Here is a 23,082-nt window from a genome sequence, read left to right as displayed (position 1 = left end):
ATATATTCCCTTTCAAATGAATTGTATAGATGAAATGAAATAATAAACCATCAAAATAACCACTAGCATATCATTGGTTTTCAGTGTCTTCCAACTGCACATCTTTGGAGCTTACAAACCTATTAAAAAACTTCAAAATAATGTAATTATGAATATAAACAATTTCACATCTACCCTGAAAAATTTCTGATATTTCTAAAAGTATATAATCAGAAACATTTGAATATTAAAAAGAAAGCAATATTCAGAACCCAAGTATCTATGTAACTGTCACATAATACAATATAATTAATGAAGTTAAATAATAAATAATTAAAAAAAAAGCAATATTAACAGAGATCCTCTTGGGAAGATTTGGTACATACTTGGTTTTATTATCCTTACAATCCTACTGCCGAATGAATTGTTTAAAATTTTGGATGCTTACTGTTTTCTAAACAAAAAGAAACTTCTAGCAATGATCAAGTCAGATTCAGAATGAATCAGGCTCCATCTGAGTTGAAACAGCAAGCTGTCTCTAAAACAGGCCTCCCTTCTCTTCTGGGACCCCTCAGTGCACACTCTGCACCTGTGTTCCTATGGACCTTCTGATTACATGGTCATCTGACCACCAAAATTGTTCTGTTTTTCAACCTAAGCATGACTCCCACTAGGAACTATTTGCCTGCATCTCGGGCATTGTTGTCAAAATTACCATATTCCCCCAAAGAGTGAGGTCTAAGTAAGTGAGGTTTTGCTAAATTCATTTCTTTATGGTTCGTTTAACCTTTGAACACTTTAAAAGCAAATGATAAAGTAGAATAATTTTTTAGAATTCAATCTACATATAAATTTGATTTTGTAACATTTGCACACAAGGTGACAATTTCTGATGCATAAGGAGCACTACAAATGTGCAGATATCAATTCAGCCATTAGGAAAAATAGCAAGAGTTGCTAGGAAACCATATTCCAAATAAGGAATATTACAGTGGTGACCCACACAATTACCATATGCCTGATATGACATCAACACAAAGCTTAACAGATTTTTAAAAGCACTTGGGACACTGAATTGTTAGTAATACATTTGCAACTCAGGTAATTAAAGAGCTGTTTTTCAATGACTCATGGACTCAGCAGTAGGAAAAGGAAAATGCAAAACCAAAATGAGTTAACAATAAAAAACAATGCTTCCTGGAGCTAACTCAGTCTTTCCTGAATATCTAAGGTATTTGGAAAATTGTCTTGTGACATCATGAATTGAATGAAATGCTATCAATTTAAAACATCTACTTTTCAAGCAATAAATCGGTTTCCATATTTAAAGAAAATGCTTTAAATATACAACACAATATAGAATGTAGTTATGATTTGTTACTAATTTGTAGATGAATTTGACTATCTACATGCTAATCTTTGGGCTTTTCTTTTAGCAATACAGATTGTACAATTAGTAACCTACACAGGAAGGTCCTTCAAAAAATTTGTGGATAATTAGGTTAATTGATAAGTTTATTCTGATATTCATGCACACAAGAGAAATTCACAAAGTTCATGAAAACTAAATTATGCAAAAAAACAAACTACAGATTTCAAAAATGTTTTGCGCTGTAGTTCATTTATTTCTCAATTCCAGTTTTTATGGACCCTAGTATTATGTCTTGCTACAATATGAAAAATGGCATGAAAGTAAGATTTAAGCTGATAATTGTCATGTGTATATAACGTTTAAAGAGAAAAGTTAACCTTGCAATACATGATTTCTACCATTGCCTATACCTACACAATGCTAAGATACACTTAAATAGCAGAATTTTGGATTTGTAACTATTGCCAAAGGACTATACGATTGTAATAATATGGGAGAAACAGTGGTGGAGGGAATCTAGGGGTCATTGGGCAAATCCCTATACATACAAAGCTATCACATTAAATATTTTTTTAAAAAAATACCTTAGTCAACAGTCACAATGAGATGAAATTTTAAAAGCAATAAATTATGCCACCAAAATCAGGGAAACGCCTTTCAGGAACAGGAATTTTGCAAATTGAGATTCTGATTCTTTCCATTAGTCTTAGATAAATAAAAGCGCAGGCGATCTACCTGGAAGATGCAATTTCTAATACACAACACATGGGCACAGAAAAGCACACAGAAATTAATATCTTTACCAACTTAATTTCCATTCTCTTAAGACATTCTCTCTGTAAAAATAGTCTACAATAAATAAAATGTATTAAAACTCGTTCAGGAGTTAGCCCCTTAGTGATAAGATTTAAAATAACGACTTCATAAAATATTTAAACTGTTTCCATTACAGAATATATTCTTCTGAAAAGTTGAAAGACTACTGCACAAAATTAACTGAGCATTTACATACAGTTTCAAGTAAATCAACTTCATTTTTATTTTTTGATACTTGGTTTTTCTCCTTTCACTTCCGTGCCATTACTTTTTCTCATGTAGCATAAAAATGCAAGCATCTCCTAAGAAAGATTGCTTGGAAAATCTGTTTGATACATATAACAATAAACTGCTTCAGTAAGTTTTAGAAATAATTGAAAACTTCCTTACATAAAATTGGAATCACAAGAAGAGGTAAAAGCTAAAATAAGCTGGAAATGGAATGCCATGTCCTTGTCAAACACACTTCAGATATAATGCAGTACAGGAGATCACTTCATTCACTTCGTACAGAGGCAAGACAGATATCAAGAATGCTGCAACTATTAAAGTTCAGCATCATGCCAGAAGAGTGACTGATGAAAATAAACACTGTATTCAATACGTAGAAAACATCAGAATGACAAGCTTTAAAGAGAGCAAACAAAATAATCAAAATATAACAATTTAAGTTATGTAGCTTCTGAATATTACAATCCACTAAAACCAAAAACCAAGGAAAATCAGTGTAGTAATATGACTTAGAGATGCCCCCATTCAATCTGGCAAGTGATTGCAATTTTCAAAATGATAGGATAATACTAATTCTTTTCTCAAAATAAGTGATCATTTAAAAAATATATATTTACTAGAAAGTCAGATATACAGAGAGGAGCAGAGACAGAGAGGAAGACCTTTCATCTGCTGATTCACTCCCCCAAGTGGCCGCAACAACCGGAGCTGAGCCAATTCAAAGCCAGGAGCCAGGAGCATCTTCCGGGTCTCCCACACAGGTGCAGGGTCCCAAGGGCTTGGGCCGTCCTCAACTGCTTTCCCAGGCCACAAGCAGGGAGCTGGATGGGAAGTGGGGCTGCTGGGAGAACCAGTGTCCATATGGGATCCTGGTACATTCAAGGCGAGGACTTAGGCTGCTAGGCCATGGCACCAGGCCCAAGTGATCACTTTTTTATTAAAAAAAAAAAAAAATCAGAAATCAGAAGCACACTCATCCTCATTGAGCCCCAATCCCAGGTTTAAATCACCTGATTCCTTACGTCCTTAAGAGGACACGTGAAATTTCACTACAGGAGGATATTCACATTAACTCTTTGTAGGTATGTTAGATACAATCTCCATAATCAAAATATATGAATTAGGCATGCAGTATACAGGCAACATAACTGAAAATAAAGTGCAGCAGTGGATAGTGGAATAGATCAGCGCTCCAGAAAACAGACATATTAGAGAGCTTAGAGCCACTGTGGGCCTGGCCTTGCCTTGAATGCACCAGGATCCCATATGAGCACCAGATCTAATCCCAGCAGCCAGGCTTCCCATCCAGCTCCCTGCTTGTGGCCTGGGAAAGCAGCCAAGGATGGCCCAAGGCCTTGGGACCCTGCTCTTGTGTGAAAGACCCAGAAGACGCTCCTGGCTCCTGGTTTGTAATTGGCGCAGCTCCAGTCATTGCGGCCACTTGGGGAGTGAATCTCTGACAGAAGTTCTTCCTGTTTATGTCTCCTCCTCTCTATATATCTGACTTTCCAATAAAAATAATTCTTTATTAAAAAAAGATTTTAGAGCCATTATGACTGACTTTTTCCAGGAAATAAATAAAAATGATATAAAATACTTTCAGGTTATGTAAAATACCATAAATTACATCAACATTAATAAATGGATGGATTTCATGTTAGTTTTTTTAAATTAAGAAGAGATTTCATAGATAACATATTATATTCTAAGAACATACTTCCCTTCTTCCCTCCATTTGTCTCCACAACCCTGGGTACAAAATCTTACACACTACACAAAAATTAACTCACAATGGATCAAGGATCTAAGCATAATTTTTGAAAAAAAATGCAAATCACTTCATTAGTAGACAAAGTATTCTTTTGCCTACAGGTAAATCTAATCTTTAGGTATAGGAGCTAAATGAAAACATTCATTTTATATGGTTGCCATAGGTTTATTTGATGACTTGGATATAGAATAAAAAGGCAATGTACCAATTTATTTTCTGAACACACGTACACACCTGCTAGGGTCCATGTGTGCATACACACATAGGAAACTGATCTGAAACAATTTATTTTTAATTAATACTTCCAGACTTCACTTTTTGTTCCTAATAATTTTGTATTTGTTCAGATTCTTGGTTTCATTTCACTCTACTTTTTTTTATTGGGACAGTTCAGTTACTGTCATTGGAACTGCCAAGCTACCATTTCTGGCCTATTTAGAAACTCCAGGTGACAGCATTCTATTCTCTTTTTGATACAACCAGGGGAGATATTAATGAGCTGGAAGAAAAGTCTGAACAAAGTAAATGGAATGCAGCCCTTGCTAATTCAAAAGCAGCCAGCTACAGAAGAGGATCTGTCATAAGCCTGTATTGGTAAACCTTCAACAAACAAGCACTTCACCAAAAAAATTCTTTCTTAAATGCATGAACATGTCCCGTATCAAATACATACACTATGCAAACCTATTAGAAAATACACCTAACCATAAATTTTGCCAGTATTGTTATATAGTTTTGTTGTATACAACTGCTAAAATAAAATATTGATTATCTAAAAGCTGTTATCATAAGAGGTTAAAGGTAAATTCAGATTTGCCTCATGGATAAAAAGTGAGGATAATGGGGCACCAGATCATGACAGTGAGTTCATACAATGCTTAGGTAGTTCCTTCTGGCCCCTTCAGTTTTCCCCTTAGATTCAGTCTGAATACCTTGGGATGAAAAGTATACATTCGAATTTTATAAACAATTATAAGAAAACCACAGAGAACTAATCAAGGTAATTAGTTTTCCTAATACGATTTAGTGTATTCTTTGTAATCTCATGGGGTAAATTAAATGCGGCAGTATTTGAAAAGACTAAATTCTTCTGAATATTAAAGAACAGAATCAGATTTTCTTCGAAACTATCAAACTATTTAAAAATTTCATAATCTTAAAATATCCTATCAACTCATTAGAAAAAGTTTTAATGCTTAAGAGCCATAATTGAATGTACGGTAATACATGTAAATTCTAGATTAATATTCCTGTTTGGGGACTTCAAACCTAGAAAAACTCATAGCGTTTCACTGATATGCAATTGAGATTGCTAAAAACACTAGTATTATAACACGATTACACAGTTTCTAAACTATTTCATATTGTCTCTAAAATTGTTTCATTATATAAAATGTACTGGTCTCCAAATTCATAAAGGGAGTTTTAATTTTTATGCCTATAAGATGATATTCAGTGAAAATATTTTTTTCCAAGCTGGTCCAGAATTAAAATTTATTAACCTAGATACACTCAGGTTTCAAAAGCCTTAAGTCACAAGCATGCTATTTTTCTTTTAATATGTGCAGTAATAAGTGTTTGGATATTTTAATCAAAGATAGGCTAAATCATTAGCATAAGTTAATTCAGAAATAAAATCCTAATTTTAAGTGTTCATATTTTTGTACAATCGTGCTCATAAGTCTAAAGAACAGCATGAACTAATGCACAGTTCTAGGGAAGCACAGGACAGCATAAAGGATAAACTAAAAATGATTTGGCTTGTCTTTTGTTTTAATCAACATTGTTTGTTTTAATCAACTATATTTATAGGCTTAATTATCATAGTCCTCTACAAATAAAAAGTAGGAATACCACATTTCCACCACAGTATAAACAAGAATAATTTCTATTATTTTAAATAAAGAACATCAGATCGCTTCTAGAGAAGAATAGGAAAGAGATAGTATTGCATTCCCCTATTTCCAGCCCTCAGGAAAAAAATAAAAAACAAAAAACAGCATTTATCAAGGGTAAGAATTCTAATCACGACTTTTACATAATGATTTGTTTTCCAGCTTTTTGAAACACACATGTACACAGAGAAAGAAAAACAAGATTTTCCATTTGGTTTACTCCCCTAGTGCTAGGCCCAACTAGAGCCTGGATCAGAAGGCTTGATTTTGGTCTACCACATGGGTGGCAGGCATTAGAAGAATACTGCAAGGAAGGCTGAGCCCCTGGAACTCCTACCAGCACTTGAACAGGGCATATAGAATCTTAAGTGGTGGGTTGGTCATTGTAATGCCACAATGCCCACCTCTAATCACTGTATCTTAAAGCAGTCACAATTTCCTGTGGACTTTTTTGTCCCAGAATTTGTTATCGGTATCTATGCTTCATAGAAAGTCTAGACTAGCCTCCGAGATTCGTTAGAGCTTGTTCAAACACTATCCTGCTTATACATGCGTAGACTGTATAAATAAAATACTACATTCATTGGTAGTTTTTAAAACTAGATATACAAAATGCAGGCACATTTATAGTTGGGTCAAGGTTGCTGACAGTCATTCCCAAGCATTTATAACAATCTATGCCATAAATATTTCCCATGACTGCAGGATGCCTAAGATGTTCATCAAATTAGAGGTAAGAAACCTTATATCTGCAAAACTGTATCATGAGAAATAATAATAAAATCTCAAATTATTTTTCAAAACAGTTTTGGGAAGATTTGTTGAGACATTTTGCAACATTTTGTTTTTAAAAACCTGAAAAGGTACACAATTTGAGAGGAACAATCAACTGATCAAATTTCAGCTCTACTGCAAAACATTCATAATGAATGATTCCCTGAGTAAATTTAGAAACGTTCCCATGGTACCAAGCTGGAATTAAACTGAAAACCAAATTAATATGCCGAAAAATCCCAAACCATGCAAATAGTGTAAATTAATGATAAAACTAAAATTAATAAAGTGGTATAATTTTGAATTCATCTGCATTCTTACTAAATCTTTATAAACATTTTCTCTTCTGATCTAAAAGATGTGATTCACGTGACAGAGCTAATGTTACCTCTCAAACAAAAATATTAATGAACACACTGTATGACACTATTCCCTGGTTTTGCTGTGACAAAATGCTGAAATCAACACAAACAGAAATCCTGTAAAAGAAAATTCCACATAAAAAAAAGATAAATGACCAGTAGGCTCGAAAACTTAACAATAAACATCAAGCATCAAGGTTAGCTTGGACTATAAATATTGGAAGTTCTCAGATCTAAGGCAGTATACCTTTTGTTAATTTTCTTGGCCTGAGTAAAAAGGTCATTCATCTATCTGAACTCAATAATTATGCCCTGAGAGAATTCTATGTATTTTTTTCTTTTTAATGTTCCACACTGTCCCATTTTCCCTACTCTTGGCAGCCAATTGAAAACTCCAATTTTTTGCACTATGCTTACTTTTGGTATTATATCCTCCCCTTTCCCACTATCTTCATTTCTCTTGGTAAAAGCACCATCTTGACTACTGCGTTGGCCAATGTTCATTAATGCAGCTATTCCTAAATAACATTTGTTTTTAAAAAGGTTTTAACATTTTTGAATTATAAAAACAATCATTTTATAGAGTTTTCCAGGAGTTGTTTTTTATGTCAATGTTTTTGACATTTATCCACATTGCCCATAGTGAATATCATGTCCTTTTTCAAGTGTATGACTTACCAAGGTATATCTATATCATGCTTATCAATTCTATTGTTTATCAAACTGGATGTCCAGTGTTCATCATTTGAAAAAATGTTCCAGTGTTGTTAGGAATACTTTTGTGTGAGTCTCCCTGGGGCAAAAAACTAGGAGAGAAATTGCTGGGTGGTAGGATTCGCATTATTGATGTTAAGTAAATTATGCCATACACCTTTCTGCCTTCTAAACAGTGAAACTCCCTCCTATTCCAAATGCTCACCAACAGTGTTACTGTCAGACTTTCTTTCTTAAATTAAAAGATACTCTTTCACTGTTAGATTTTCAAAGTCATATCGAACCGGTAGGTTACAATGCTCTATAAAGACTAGAATTGATTTATATTCGTCTGATTAGTGATGGGGCCAAAGATAATTTTACTGGTTACAAATACTCTTCTCGTGTGTAGTTATCTTTTTAAGTTTTTTGATAATCACCAAAGTTGTAATTTTATCACAGTAAAATTTACCTATTTTATGACTTGAAAATTTTTGACATAAACAGTTCGCAAAAAAAAAGTTTCCCTAGTCTAGGTCAAAATTTCCCAATTATAAATCTAGTTCATTGTATAGCTTTTCATACTGAACCACTTGACTTAATGTGTAGATGTAGATTCATAAAGCAGTGAATCAATTTCGATTTATTTTTCATAAGAACAGCCAGTTTTTACTCCAACGTTGTACTTACCAGCTTATCCACTCCCCACTGATCAATGGCACTTTTGTAATTGATCAAGTACTACTTCTCTGATGCACACCGAAGCCTCTGAGATGATCTTGCCTTAGATTCCTGTAGCTTGCCTTCTTGAAATTCTTGAGTCTCATAAATGATTGATTTATTTTACTAATTCTGAAGGAAAAGTTATTTTTTCTCATCTTTATATGGCTCCCCAATTGAATATATACTACCTTTCCCACTTCCCACTCTACTACATATTTTACATTAGTTTATTCATATGTTCCGTCTGGCTAACATCTTCAGTTCGAACTTCCAGTGTGCTGATTCCTGCCCCATCTGCATCTACTCTGCTTTTAAATATAGTCACTGAGTTGTCTCTTATTTTAAAATATTCTGTTTCAGGTTTCCTTTCATTTTCAAATCTACTTCTAACATTTTCCACATTTTAATCATATGAAACACTGTCCCTTTATTCCTGTGTCTGATATTTTTTGTTAACAATATTCCAGACATTTTTTTTCTCCTTTATGATTTCTATTGATTCTTAACCAGAGTATTTTGTTTCCCTGCTTGTGAATGAACGAGTTTATTTGCATTAGCCACACATGTTTCAGGACATTTTACCTGAAATTCTTTGAGGATGATCTTGAAATTGAAACCCTTCAGACAGGAACAGTATGTCTTATTTTCCCTGTGTGATTGCCAGATAAAGCACTTAAGCTAATGTTTTTTTTTTTAATCTATAAACATAGAATAAAGGGAATATTTCTTCCTTTTATATAAGTTCAGAGATTTTACTCTGCTTTTTTAAGTATTTAAAAATGCTTAGCAATATTGGTTCATTCAGAAGGTTTGGAGTACTTTGCCACAACTAGAAATGTACTCACATGCTGGGATCTGGTAGCAATAAGGCTAGATGATCTCAGACTGCAGAGAGCCATTGCTACTAAAAAGGTTACCGCAAATCAGAAGCTATATTTTCTACCATTTTAAAGATTCCTCACTTACATGGTTACAATTTCAGACTGTTGCAGCTAAACTTCAGAAGTTAATGTTGAAGAATAAGGCCTCATAAGAAATATCTGTATACTGCCTATACACACAATACCTACAGAAAGTTGTCCAGATCATTTATATTGTTGATTCTTAGTTTATTTCTGAGATTACCTCTCGGAATCTAATTGCCACCCTCACCTTTCTTGAATTCGGTGACTGACCAGTTGCACTAAGTTCTTCCTATTGATGCAGCGCTTTGTTTGCTTTATTTTCTTCACATAATTTGCCTTTCGCATGCCTTTCCCATTCTGGACCATATTGCTTTTGTTCTTTCCCTAAATGTACGAATTATCTTTCGTTATTCTTTGTCCCTGTCATTAAACACTTTACTTAAGTAAGTTTATAAATTATCAAAAACAGAATCCAGAGGGAAACGTCTTGCTCCCTGAAGTAAGAGGTACATATACTAGTCAAACAAGATTTTTCACAGGGTTACCTGAATTGGCCTTCCGTCAGGTGTGAGCACCTCTTCTGAAAGCTCCATCATCTTCAAGGCCATCAGAGCAATGGGTTTTGCATGACAGAGGCTTTTTCTGTGCAGCCCTGCTGCAACACAGTAAGCATCACCTATTGTTTCCACCTGTAGTAATCACACAAACCAAAGGCAAAAATATGATAATGAGTCATAAGAGAAATAATTAGTTATCTGTAATTGCAAACCTAACTGAAAAACGTGTCAGGAAACCACCAATAAATTAAGCAATTAGACAACTGAGTCTAATCACAGTAGTTTGCAAACAGCTATCATCAAGTACTGACGTCTCACTCCAGGATCTTTCACTACCACCACAGAGCATCACTGAAATTAGCAAAATCAGAATATGAAGCAATTATCCCCTACAAAAACAGTGCTTTGCCTAGGTAACTTCCAAATATGGCCTTGTCCATAGCCACACTCTTTGTTCCTTTGGGATAAACTCGCTGTCAAGTCTCTTCTTTCCTTACATATGCTTAATCATAGTATAAAACATTTCTTGAATTCATACCCAATAGCATTAATAGTGTCAACCACTTTACATATATTATCTCATTTTACCTTTACAAATATCCTAATGTAATTTATGTTTGAGACATGAGAAATCGAGGTGCATGCATACAACCAGATACACAGCAGAGGCTTTCCAGATCCGTTTCTAATTCTACTCTAAGTGTTCATTGCTGCAGTTAAATGTTTAAAATGCTTTCCTCAGGTGAAAGACTACAAATTTCAAGAAAACCAAAGGGACCATAAAAGTCAGACACCCTTGGAGAAGAGGGCATTTAGACCATGGATTGTTATAGAGGTTGTGATGCCCATAACCCCAAATCAGAGTGCATGAGTTAGAGACTCAGCTGTGTTCACAATTTCTGCTTTCTGCTTACGTAGATCCAGAATGCTGGAAATGGATGGCTCAACTGGCTGGATTTTCATCTCCCATGTGGGAGACTCACTGAGTTCCCTGTCCCCCACCATTATGGGAGTCAGTTGCTTGCACTCACCACTTTCCTCCTTTCTCTCTCTATTTTTTGTAAGTTAGACAACACTTACTTTCAGAAGATAGTTCTTTAGTTATCCTCTATGGATATGGTGGTAATATCAACATCTCTAAAATTAGTTAGAACAAAGTGATGAAATACTTTGCTTTTTTAATAAAGCCTTTTATGTCCTTTCATTAATACTCAGTGAAAGAACTAATCTGGATACAGTTTTCTAATAGAGCATGTTATGTTGTCTCCAGTGATGCAAGCATCCCATAGAAGCTCAATTGAAGTCCTGGTTACTCCATTTCCAGTCCAGTCCTTTGCTAATGCACCTGGGAAAGCAGTGGAAAATGGTCTCAGTCCTGGTTTCCCTTCCACCTATGTGAGAGAACTAGTTGGAGTTCTAGGTTCCCGGCTTTACACTTGTCCCAGACCCAGCCATTGCAGCCATTTAGGGAAGGAACCAGTCATGGAAGATCCCTGTCCTCCATCTCTGTCTCTGTCTCCCTCTCTCTGTAACCCTGCCTTTCAAATAAATATTTTTTTAATCTTTTAATTAAACCATTTATGTATTGTTTCTAAATCTGTGGACTAGTGTTAATTGCAGGCTATATCAATATGTATGCACAATCAATGCATATCACTAATGTGAGCTTTTCAATACTGTTCTCATATTGTCTAAAATATAACTATTCATTTTCATTTTATGTTAAATCTAGAGGGATGGTGAAGACTATTTCATTGGCCTGTTCATTCCCCAAATGCTCCCAGTTGCTGAAGCTGTGCCAGGCCCAATTCAGCTCAGAATTCAATCTGAATCTCTAACATGGGTGGCAAGTTCCCAACTACCTGAGTCATCACCTGCTTCCTTCCAACAAACGCATCAGCATGAAATTAGAATAAAACATGGAGTTGGGACTTGAGCCCAGGCACTCCAAAATGGGATGTGGACACACTGAGTGATGTCTTAACTGCCACAATAGATGCCTGCCCTCTAGTCAAGATACCATATTAATGAAAGTATTAGACTTTCACAATAATACTTCAATTTTAAAAGAATAAATTCCACAAAATTATTTGAATATTAATTTAAGTGAGACTATGAAAGCATTTAAGAAGCTTATAGCACTATGATTGTCATGTATAAGTACAGAATATGCACCCTAAGAATATGGCAATAATAAGCACATACATGTCTCACTGTCCATTTGGGAGCATGTAACAGAAGAAGAAGATAGATTCCTATGGTACCAACTGATGTAAGAAAATGAAATACAACACAGTACATACTATAATGTAAGTATTCAAAATACACAACAAAATCCAAATTTTTATAGTGTTTTGTTTCCAGATATCTAAAGACAAGTAAGGAAAATAGATAGCAAATAAACACCAAAAAAAAAAAAAAAACAAACACCTATTAGGATGTGGATTTCTCATAATTGTTTATAAATACCTAACATACACATTCAAACAATAGATGTTTTCACAGGTGAAGCCAGACTCTACTGTATTAAGGCCTTAAACAATACTTATCATGCTACATATCCTTGCATGTTACGAAATTTAGGAATGAAGAGATGATTTCTGTGCCACATTGCATGCCTCCAGGAACAAGGCTAATTGAATCTGCACATCTGGAGATGGCTGCCGTGGCAGAAGAGGGTCTGACAAATTGCACAGGTGCTTAGAGCCTCCTGAGGATATAATGTAGATGGCTTCTCATGTTTCACTAGGCAAGTCTAACAAAGGAGGTGGGTAAATGCAAGCTATCTTTTGCTCAGAGAAGAGTCAAAAATATTTGAATAGCACTAATGAGGACATGAATGAAGAAAGGTAGTCATTTTAGAAATTTTTGCATACCCAGATGTCCACAAAGTATAAATAATATATCAGTGTGATGTTTTCCTTAGGATATCTGTAAGGTATAAATAATGGATCTGTGTGATGCTTTACTTTCCTTCTAGATATATTCGGCACCTTAACATTAACATCTCGGCAGAAACACATTGGCATATTAGAAGTAACTCTGTATGAAGACTCAATTTTCTCTACCAGAAATCAAGTATGTGGAAATTTAGTGGAATCCTTTCACAACAATTACTTGATTTTGCTTAATGAAAGGTATGGGAGCTTAAGGAAAAATATGAAAAGCAGAAGTATCATATTTAAATTCCAACCACTCAAAATTCCAATCACTCTTGGGGCTATTTGTTGAGTTAACACAAAGTGAAACAAGTGGGCCTGGCGCAGTGGCGTAGCAGCTAAAGTCTTCACCTTGAATGCGCCTAGGATTCCATATGGGGACCGGTTCTAATCCCAGCAGCTCCACTTCCCATCCAGCTCCCTGCTTGTGGCCTGGGAAAGCAGTCAAGGACGACCCAAGACCTTGGGACCCTGCACCCACGTGACAGACCTGGAGGTGGTTTCCAGCACCTGGCTTCAAATCGGCACAGCACCTGCCATTGCAGTCACTTGGGGAGTGAATCATCGGACAAAAGATCATTCTGTCTCTCCTCCTCTCTGTATACCTGACTTTGCAATAAAAATAAATCTTAAAAAAAATAAAGTGAAACAAGTAATCATTGCAAAGTGACCATAGATAATTAATGCAAAAAAGCAATTTTTAAGTGTAATGGGCAATCTCTAAGAAAGTGCATCTCGTTTATTTTCAGTATTTGCAACCTGTTCTTGAATGGAATTGGATAAAAATAAAGATGGCTAAACCAGGCACAGAGATGGGGGTAAAGACAATGTTACACACAAAACCTTAGATCCTTTTTCTGTACATTGCAACTTCCAGTACTGAAACAGCAGTTGCACAACCTACACACACTGTACTTGCTTTTCACCAAGCCTTAAAAAATTCACCTAGCGTATTATACCTTGTCTCCATTAAAATCCTATTTTTCCAAAAATAAAGTGGCATAAACTCCTTAATGCTATAAACTTGCCTAATTTTAGATGCTTTAGATTTAATACTTTAAAAGAATCCAACTTAAGCTCTTAATTGACTCTAATTCTCACAATATTCTTCTCCCTCTCATTTTAGACTAGTAATATTAAAATATTTGGAAGGGTCTTGGATATTTTGGCAAGGAGAAGTAGAGTATTGTTGACAGAATTAACCAAAAAAGAAAAAAAAAATCACCGTATGAAATCGGGCACCTAACTGATTCCACCCCATCAGATTCGTGATCACTATGATTCTTTCAATTACACAAGCCCTGGCTTCTATTCCTGTGAGCTTGCTTCCTTGGGACTCTGAGAGCATACTCCTACAGCTTGGACAGTACACATGAGCGGACAGCCTCCCCTCTCTCTGGACATAATCAAAAGCAGAAGCTGAAGTCGGCTTTGACAGCTGTTTTGCTTCTTGTTTTTGACACCAGTGTCTTTAAAGAGACACACAGAGATGTGAAGGGGCAGAGAAGGAAGGGAGGAAAAAAGATTAGGAATTAGATGTAGACAGCCAGCTATAGATAAACTAAGAGAAGAAAAAACAGCACTTTTTCTCATCCTACCATCTCACAGCACACCTGGCCAACTGGTCCTTTTGAAGTGGGGAATATGGGGCTAGAGAATGTGCCAAGTTCTCCCTTGGCTCACTGCTGTGGCTCTGAACATTGGATCACTGGAAAGGAAGCTATGGTTACCTCTGATCAGAGAACTGCACTAACAGGCCAGTCAAATGACTCACTTAGAATTCGGTACAGATCCTGGGTAACAGCAGGGTAAAGTGAGGTGTTCTCAATGACTGGCAGGCAGTCTGACCTCATAAGCGGTTGTACAGGTCTTTACTGACAATAAACTGAACGATGAGATTGATGATGATCTGAACAAGATTATCCAAAATTCTGGCCAGGGAAAGGTAGAGCAGAGAACAGTGCTTCATAAATACAAACAGAAGAGAAGGAAAAACTGTGGCCTGGGGAGAGCCAGAGGTCCTCCATATTTTGCTTCCACATTTTCCATCTATTTATATCCCTGTTTGTAGAGGTACTGGATAAGACAGGCTCCTAGCTAAAGATGAAAATCTAGGTCGTGGTGGACAAGCAAATGACTTAGGGACACGGCATGTCCACCGGACACATCTAAAGGTGAGCAGCTTGCCACAGTAGCTGAAACCCACTGAGCTTGCAGCTCCTGAGGACACTGATCCTCTGCAAAGATGAAGAAAAATTACCAATATCAAAAAGCAGAGAGAAGTTCCTGGCACAAGTAAGAATTCAAGCAAAGCAGATGCAGGCTTGGCAGTCTTTAGCATCATTGTCTTGGTTTGATAAATCTGATGTCAGTGTGCACAGAAGCCACTTTCTTGGTGCGGACAGCACTGAAAGTCTAGAGGTGCCAAGATGCTGAGAGGTCAGCACATCCACATCACCACTGGCATCAAAGCCCGATGGAGGATGCTCTGGTATGGGTAGGAGTTAATTGCACTAGAACTCACATGGCAGGACTGTTACCATGGACTGCCCTGTAGAAAAGAAATCTGGCTTTCCTCAATATATTGGGCAGAAAAGCAGGAGCAGGACCAGAAATTCTTTTAATTAAAACAGTATTTGAAACTTTAGGAGGTTAGAATCTAAGGACCAAGTGAGAAAGTTATTAGTGATGTCCTTGCCTCCTCAGAGAAGGAACAGAGAACGGGGCCCTTGAATTGGAACTGGAGTGAAAATAGTACTATCTGTCCTGAGGCCCTCATCTGATACTCTTAGTGATCACCTCATATTTTAGGTAAGGATCTGCTCAAATGGGGCAGTTTGAACTTTTAGCTGATCAAATGCTGTCTGGATTTTTTCACCTCTTCACCATTCTAAGTTCAATTACATCAGTCCTTAAGCATGTCGTGTGCTAGGGCAAAATGGTACCCAAGAAGCTGGATATATTCTAGCATATTCTTGTGTCTCAATCTGAGTGCTAAATTATTAACACAACCTGGGCCTCAAGTCGGCTAAGGCCCTTTCAGACGGAGCCTTTATCTTGAGAGCAGTCTCCAAAAATGAACCAGGTTCTTGACTCCTCCTCCTCTGCTACTACCTCACTCTCCTTAGCTACTTCCTTTACCCTCTCATAGACATGAGATCACTGTATCCTCCTCCTCCACTCATTCATTCTCCAACCTTCTTTTCACCCACAATCTCTCCTCTCCTTTCCTTTCCACATATGTTGCCTTGCAGAGTATGGCACGCCTCAGCAACCACTCCAGCTACTGCCTACAACCCAGTCTTAAATATTGCCCTAAAGCAGATTCCACCAAAATTTACAGGGGAGAAATTTTCCATTCAGTACCAGCAGCTACAGCAGAAAACTGAGGCATTAGAGGCAATGCATCACCGGCAGAGCTGAGTAGCAAGGAAAATGCCACTCAAATTTTAGCAGAAAGGTTTGCCTGATCACTTTTGCTGAGACTTTTGTTTTTCACGCAGAACAATATCCAAACACTGAACAAGAACTGAACAAGAAGCAGGCCATACCTCTCTGGAAACTGTCAATGTGCACATGCATTTTAATCAGAAATGCCACATAATTATCAAAAGCAAAAATTATTAAAGCTTTTTTCAATGTTTGCAAATGATTCTAGTTATTCACAATATTATCTTCATTGCAAAATTTTTATCATTTGAAGTTTACAGTTTGGACATCTCTTTGATATGTTACAGGGATTAACACTGAAGATGCGAGGATTCCAACATCCCGTCTTCCTACTTCCCCTCCCCACTGCTTGTGAAGTTTGCGCCCTTCCAGTCATCCACCAAGGAAATGCAACCTCATGTCTTCTGAGATTCCCACTCCCCAATCTCTCAGGGCCCCTCCTGCTAGTCCTCATCCACAGTCCCACCTGTGGCTTAGATAATCTGAGTCACCAGTCCCTGGGACTCTCCCACAGCTTCTCCTCCCAACCAATTCCATGCCCCTCCCACACTTCGCAGGCTCACCTGTATTTTGTAAATGAGTTTCCACTAGTGCCTCTCCCTTTATCCATCCCTTCCTTTCCCCTTTAATCTGGCTCTCTCCTGTCCTCCTCTATCCTGTCCCTTCCCTTCCTCGGGCAGCTCCCATCCTGCCATCATGGCAGGAGACATGTCCTGTCTAGTTTTCTCCCCCTCCACCTTGGCTACCATTCCTATCCTGGAATAAAGGCCCTACTAAGCACCTTGCTGCGTGTTGGATTTTGGCTTGTGGTAAACTTATGAAAAGAGGACTTGGCTACGAGAATTAACTGTGTCTAACAATATATAAGAACTTAAGAACTTTAAGTGTGTTTTAAAATCTAATAGCATCGCTCAGCTCCGGCTGTTGCGGCCACTTGGGGAGTGAACCATTGGACAGAAGATCTTCCTCTGTCTCTCCTCCTCTCTGTATATCTGCCTTTTCAACAAAAATAAATAAATCTTAAAAAAAAAAACAAACAGCAGGGGCTACAGATCTGTTTATTATCAATGTGGAGTCATGGGCACTATTTGCTGAACTACAGAGTGATAAGCAGTTATCAAAGAAACCCTTTATTACCCTCTTTCTATGGGCACTGTCACCCAGCATTCAAGGAACTGAAGGGCCTCATTCAGCACTGTCACTAGCCCAGACTGCCACTTTGCAGAGGGGTAGAAGACTGTACAAAGTAAGCATTCCTTGCACAGTGCTAGGTGCCATCATCTGGTGCCAAAGCCCACCCCATCCTTTGGACATGGGGGTGGCTATTTTCCTTACTGTGTCTTTAAATTCACAAACCTTGTCACTTTTAGAAAGCCTGATGAAGAGAAAGCTGCCCCATCACTGTGAACATAAAACTAAGGTTGTAGACCTCACAAAGCTGCAACAAGGCAAGGGTTATCGCCGACTCAGGCCTCATCTTTTTCATTTTTTCTTTCCCTATTTTGGAGAAGGATGGAATTTGTAACTTTCCCACAATCACAGCTGATGGAAAAATGTCTGTCACTGTCTGTATAATATTATGTGTGTTTGTGAGGGTTTCTTCCATTATTGGATATTTATTTCTATTTCTATTTTTATTTCTATTTTACTAGATAGATATTTCTTCCATTACTAGATATTTATTTATCTTTATATCCTTGGAGGCTGGCACAGTACCAAAATGCCCAGAGTTTCATTATATGCTTTAAATTGCATTTGCATTCACTTTCTATATTTAGACACCAGTGTTGTCCCCTAAGCAAGTGTCAAGCGCGGCTTCAGAAGGATCACCCATAAAGCACATGTGAAAAATTATATCCCAGCCTCCAGCTAGTGGTGTAAGACCCAATTATGTGCATCTTCACAAACCCCCAGCGATCTTTCTATAGTTCCCAGTGTCTAAAGACTGACAGTATATCATTAAAATAATATAGTGTTCCCCCAGATGGTGATCATATTTAAGAATGTTCTGAAAGGTTTCACTTCTCTGTGGCACCCAGATATTCTCAGCTACTGCATTTCTGTCTTTCAAGCTATAGGGAAAACAAGCTTTTCCATTCAGTTCCAGAACTATCACAACTAGTAGACTACACTCTCCAGCATAAATATGCATTAAAGCATGCATACGCAAGGAAAACACACATTTACACAAACATGTACAATGCCGAGAATCACCTGGCACAATACACATTCAATGACCCAAAGAAGGCTTGTTGATTTCCTTAAAAAAAAAAAAAAAAAAAAAGCCCCAGCATGGTAGCCTAGTGGCTAAAGTCCTCACCTTGCACACGGGGATCCCGTAAGGACCCCAGTTCTAACCTAGGCAGCCCTGCTTGCCATCCAGCTCCCTGCTTGTGGCCTGGGAAAGCAGTCAAGGACTGCCCAAAGCCTTGGGCCCCTGCACTTCTGGCTTCCACAGCTCCAGCTGTTGTGGCCACTTGGGGACTGAATCAGTGGGCAGAAGATCATCCATTTCTGTCTTTCCTCCTTTCTATATCTGATTTTCCAATAAAAAAATAAATAAATCTTTTTAAAAAAAGAAAGCTTGCTGATTTCAATTAAATACATCTAAGCTAATTGTGCAGAAAGAATCAGCAATTCTAATGAAAACTATTTGAACTGAGAATTTACGAATACAACTACCTGAAAAAAAAAAACCCTCAGGTAAGATGGATCTGGCCTTACAGCTGAGACACCTATCTGCCACACTGGCCTGCCTGGATTCAATTCCCATCTCTCACCCCTGACTCCAACTCCCCACCAGTGTGAACCATAGGAGGCTCAACTGGGTTCCTGCCTTCCATTTAGGAAACCTGAATTATATCCCGTGCTCCTGCTTCCCTTCGCAGATCAGGGCCAGCATCTTGGGACTGAATGGTGGACAGACAGGAGCTCTCTATCTTGCTGCTGCTTCTAGTTTGTGTTCTTTTCAAACAGACAAAAAATTCCCTTCCTTTAAAAAAAAAAAAGGTCCAATTACATTCATTTTGGTTAACATTTTTGACCCAAATACCATTTCTTCAGAGGATGTTTCTATAGCACTGAGTTGATAAGGCACTGGAAAGGAGGTCATACATATAAATAGAACAGTGATTTAACCTGGGAGCTACTCCCAAATGAGGAAAATGGATTGCAAATGACTGCCTATCCAAGAAAGCTTTTCACTTGATAAGTTCTCAATAGGCCTATCAACATAAATTTGTGCATAGGAATCTCAACCATGTGGAAGATACTACTGTTAGGTTCTGTGTTGTTTATAAATAAGTAAAAATGATAGTAAGGAAAAACATCCAAAGTTTTATTCTAATACTCAAGTGGGAAATTGAATATTTATTTCTACTATGCAATAGGCTTAGTGAAATCTTCCATAATAGGTTTCAACTTCCCACTTTTTTCCCCCAAGATTTATTTCTTTTTATTGGAAAGTCACTTTTACAGAGAGGAGAGACAAAGATCTTCCATTCCCTGATTCACTCCCCAAGTGGCCACAACAGCTGGAGCTGAGCCAAGACCACCTGATCCAAGACCAGGTGCTAGGAGCTTCTTCTGAGTCTAACATATGGGTGCAGGGTCCCAAGACTTTGAGCTGCCCTTTACTGCTCTCCCAAGCCACAGCTGGGAGTTGGATGGGAAGTGGGTCAGCCAGGACATGAAATGGCACCCATATGGGATCAAGGAAAGGACTTTACCACGTCAGGCCCTCGACTTGCAACTTTTACATACCAGAGTCACTCTAATTACTTCATATTTCAACAAAGTGAAATAGTCATTTAAAAAAAAAACTTTGTGTCTTTCACTGAAGACATATCCAAAATTATTGCTCAACTGGGAATCCAACCACTTAGTTGTTATAATTATCAAGAGTTTGTTATCTTCAAGAAAAAATTTTCAGGGATTTTTTTTATTCAGAATTTTAAACATGCCCTACAGATTGTTGAATGTCCATTCTATTTTCACGTAAGAAATGTTGATAAAATTCACTGATGTCAAAATTTGGAATGTGATACAATTAAAAATCAAGTGAAAAAAATTATGACTAATTTTATAATGGGAGCCAGTGTTACAGCATAGCAGTTAAGGCACCGTCTCCAACACTGACATCTCTATTGGCACTGGTTGATGTCCTGACTACTCTCCCAATCCAGATCCTGGCTAATGACTTGAAGAAGTAGTGGGAAACAGTCCAAGAGATTGAACCCCTGTCACAAGGGAGACCAGGGTGAAGATCCTGGCTTCAGAGGCTGGCACAGTGGCATAACAGGCTAATCGTCTACTTGCAGCACTGGAATCCCATGGGGGCATTTGTTTGAGTCCCAGCTGCTCCACTTCCCAATCTAGCCCTCTGTTCACAGATCAGAAAAGTAGCAGAGGATGGCTCACGTCCTTGGGCCTTTGCACCTACATAAGAGACCTGGAAAGAAGCTCATGGCTCCTGGCTTCGGATAGCCTCAGCTCTGGCCATTACAGAGAATGAGCCAGGAAATGGAAGACCTCTCTCCATTTCTCCATCTCTTTCTGTAACTGCATTTCAAATAAAAATAAATAAATCTTTAAAAGAAAAAGGTCCTGTCTTCAGTCTGGCCCATTTGTGGCCACTGTGGCCACCAGGGAGTCAATCAGTGGATGAAAAAATCTCTGTGACTCCTTCTAACTCTGACTTTCCAATAATGAAATCTCAAAGAATTTTATAATGGAAAAAATCTAATTGCCACAAATTCTTAGATATTTATGGCATTATATTTTATTCTTTCAGAGTCAGTATAGTTTCAAAAAGCACACATTCTCCACTCCTCTCTCTGGGAGTGAAGTTTGCCAAATGCTTTCAAATCCATCTCTCATGCCTTATCTTTCCAGAAATTATCCCCAATTCTTCAGTAGGATATATTTGCATGCTTTAGAACATCAAGAAAACTTGGTTTGTACATCTCTTACACTATGGTCATTTATCTTTGGTACTTTTTCTAACATTCGTTTCTACAGATTATTAGTTCAATCAACTTTTAAAGTAAAGGCAATGTTTTAGCTCTCCTTTTAAGTCTTACAGAGGCTATCTCCATGTTAGCATGGCAGGCACTTACAGAAGAAATCAGGAAGTTGTGATGTAGTAGGTAAGGCCATCGCCTACAGGGCTAGCATGCCACATTGATGTTGGTTAGAGTCCCAGTTGCTCTACTTCTGTTTCAGTTCCCTGCCAAAGTGCCTGGGAAAGAAGCCTAAGAACCTAAACCCCTGAACCCAACATGGAAGACTTGGAAGAAGCATCTGGCTCCTGGATTTATACTGGCCAAGCTCCATGCACTGTGGGCATTTGGGGAAGGAACCAGCAGATAGAAGATGTATCACTTTCTCTCTCTCTCTCTCTCTCTCTCTCACTCTCTCTCTCTCTCTCTCTCTGTCTCTCTTTCTCTCGCTTTGTCTTTCAAATAAATATGTAGTTTTTAAAAAGTAAATTTACTAAAAATAAAAAAGAACCAAGTAGATAAAAGTATATCTGAAAGTGGAGACTGTGACAGACACCATAAAAATGCAAATGATCATCAGCAACTACCACAAATGCACTCTATATTGACAAATTAGACAATCTAGAAGAAATGAATAAACACTTGAAACAGAAAATCTGAATATCCAACACCAAGAACAGAAACTGCATTAGTAATCAAAGTTCCCAACACAGAAGCACAGATTTTGATAGCTCATAGCTGTATTGTTTTTTTAATGCTTAGAAGCATTTAAAAAGAGTCAATGAGTTCAGAAACTCTTCCCCTATATTCAAAACAAAGGGAATTAAAACTCATTCAATTGATGAAATCAAAAGCATGGATTTACTCAAGACAGATGAGAACCTACCATATGGAAAGGAAATCAGGCCAGTATCTCTGATGAACATGATGAACATAGATGAAAAGCCTCAACAAAATACAGCAAACCAAATGCAACAGCATATTAAAATTATACCACACCATGATCAAGTAGAATCTACCCCAGGGCTGTAAGAGTAGTTCAATATGCAAATCAATAAATATGATACAACACATTAAAAGAATGAGGAACAAAACCAATTCCACAAAAGCAATTGGCAAAATTCACCTTAGTTTATGAAAGCAATTCGCTACAAATTAAGTATAAATAGAATGTATGCAAGCATTAATAACATCCCATGACATAAGTGAGGGAATTTCAAAGCTTTGTGGAATTAACTGTTTCATTACACAGTATCTCATTTCTGTGCCAACAATCAAAAGGCTTTGCCCTTATCAGGGATCACTTAATGAGGAGTTGACTTTGTGCACATTTTACAACTTCAAGGCTCTCTGTTACTACAATATGATAACAAAACAGATCATCTTAACAGTATCAGCTTTTAAAACCCCCATTTATTTAGAAAGCAATGTATTTCTCTGAAGTCTTGTCTCACTCATACTTCGTCCACGTTTAACAAGATTTAACCTTTTTTTCTCTTCCAGCATAGATCCTACCGCCCGTGCTAAATAACTACTGTTTCTCTGATGACTTAACGAAAGCATCATGTTGCTTAATGAATGTTCATCACTCACTAGCCTATTCGGCAGCTTTGCA

General features: G+C 37.4%; 1 protein-coding gene across 1 annotated transcript in view; it reads right to left on the bottom strand.

The window, feature by feature from the left end:
* GUCY1A2 (guanylate cyclase 1 soluble subunit alpha 2) overlaps positions 1-23,082 on the bottom strand; it is a 282,653-nt gene that overhangs the window by 60,510 nt on the left and 199,061 nt on the right. Inside the window, exon 6 of the mRNA XM_004585031.2 lies at positions 10,067-10,210. Within this exon, the coding sequence (XP_004585088.2) occupies positions 10,067-10,210 (144 nt within the window). The remainder of the gene's footprint in view (positions 1-10,066; positions 10,211-23,082) is intronic.

The sequence above is a fragment of the Ochotona princeps genome, chromosome 4, assembly GCF_030435755.1.
Source record: "Ochotona princeps isolate mOchPri1 chromosome 4, mOchPri1.hap1, whole genome shotgun sequence".
NCBI classification, from domain to species: Eukaryota; Metazoa; Chordata; class Mammalia; order Lagomorpha; family Ochotonidae; genus Ochotona; species Ochotona princeps.
The sequence above is the reverse complement of the archived record's forward strand: the minus strand, read 5'-3'. Positions and strand labels throughout refer to the sequence as shown.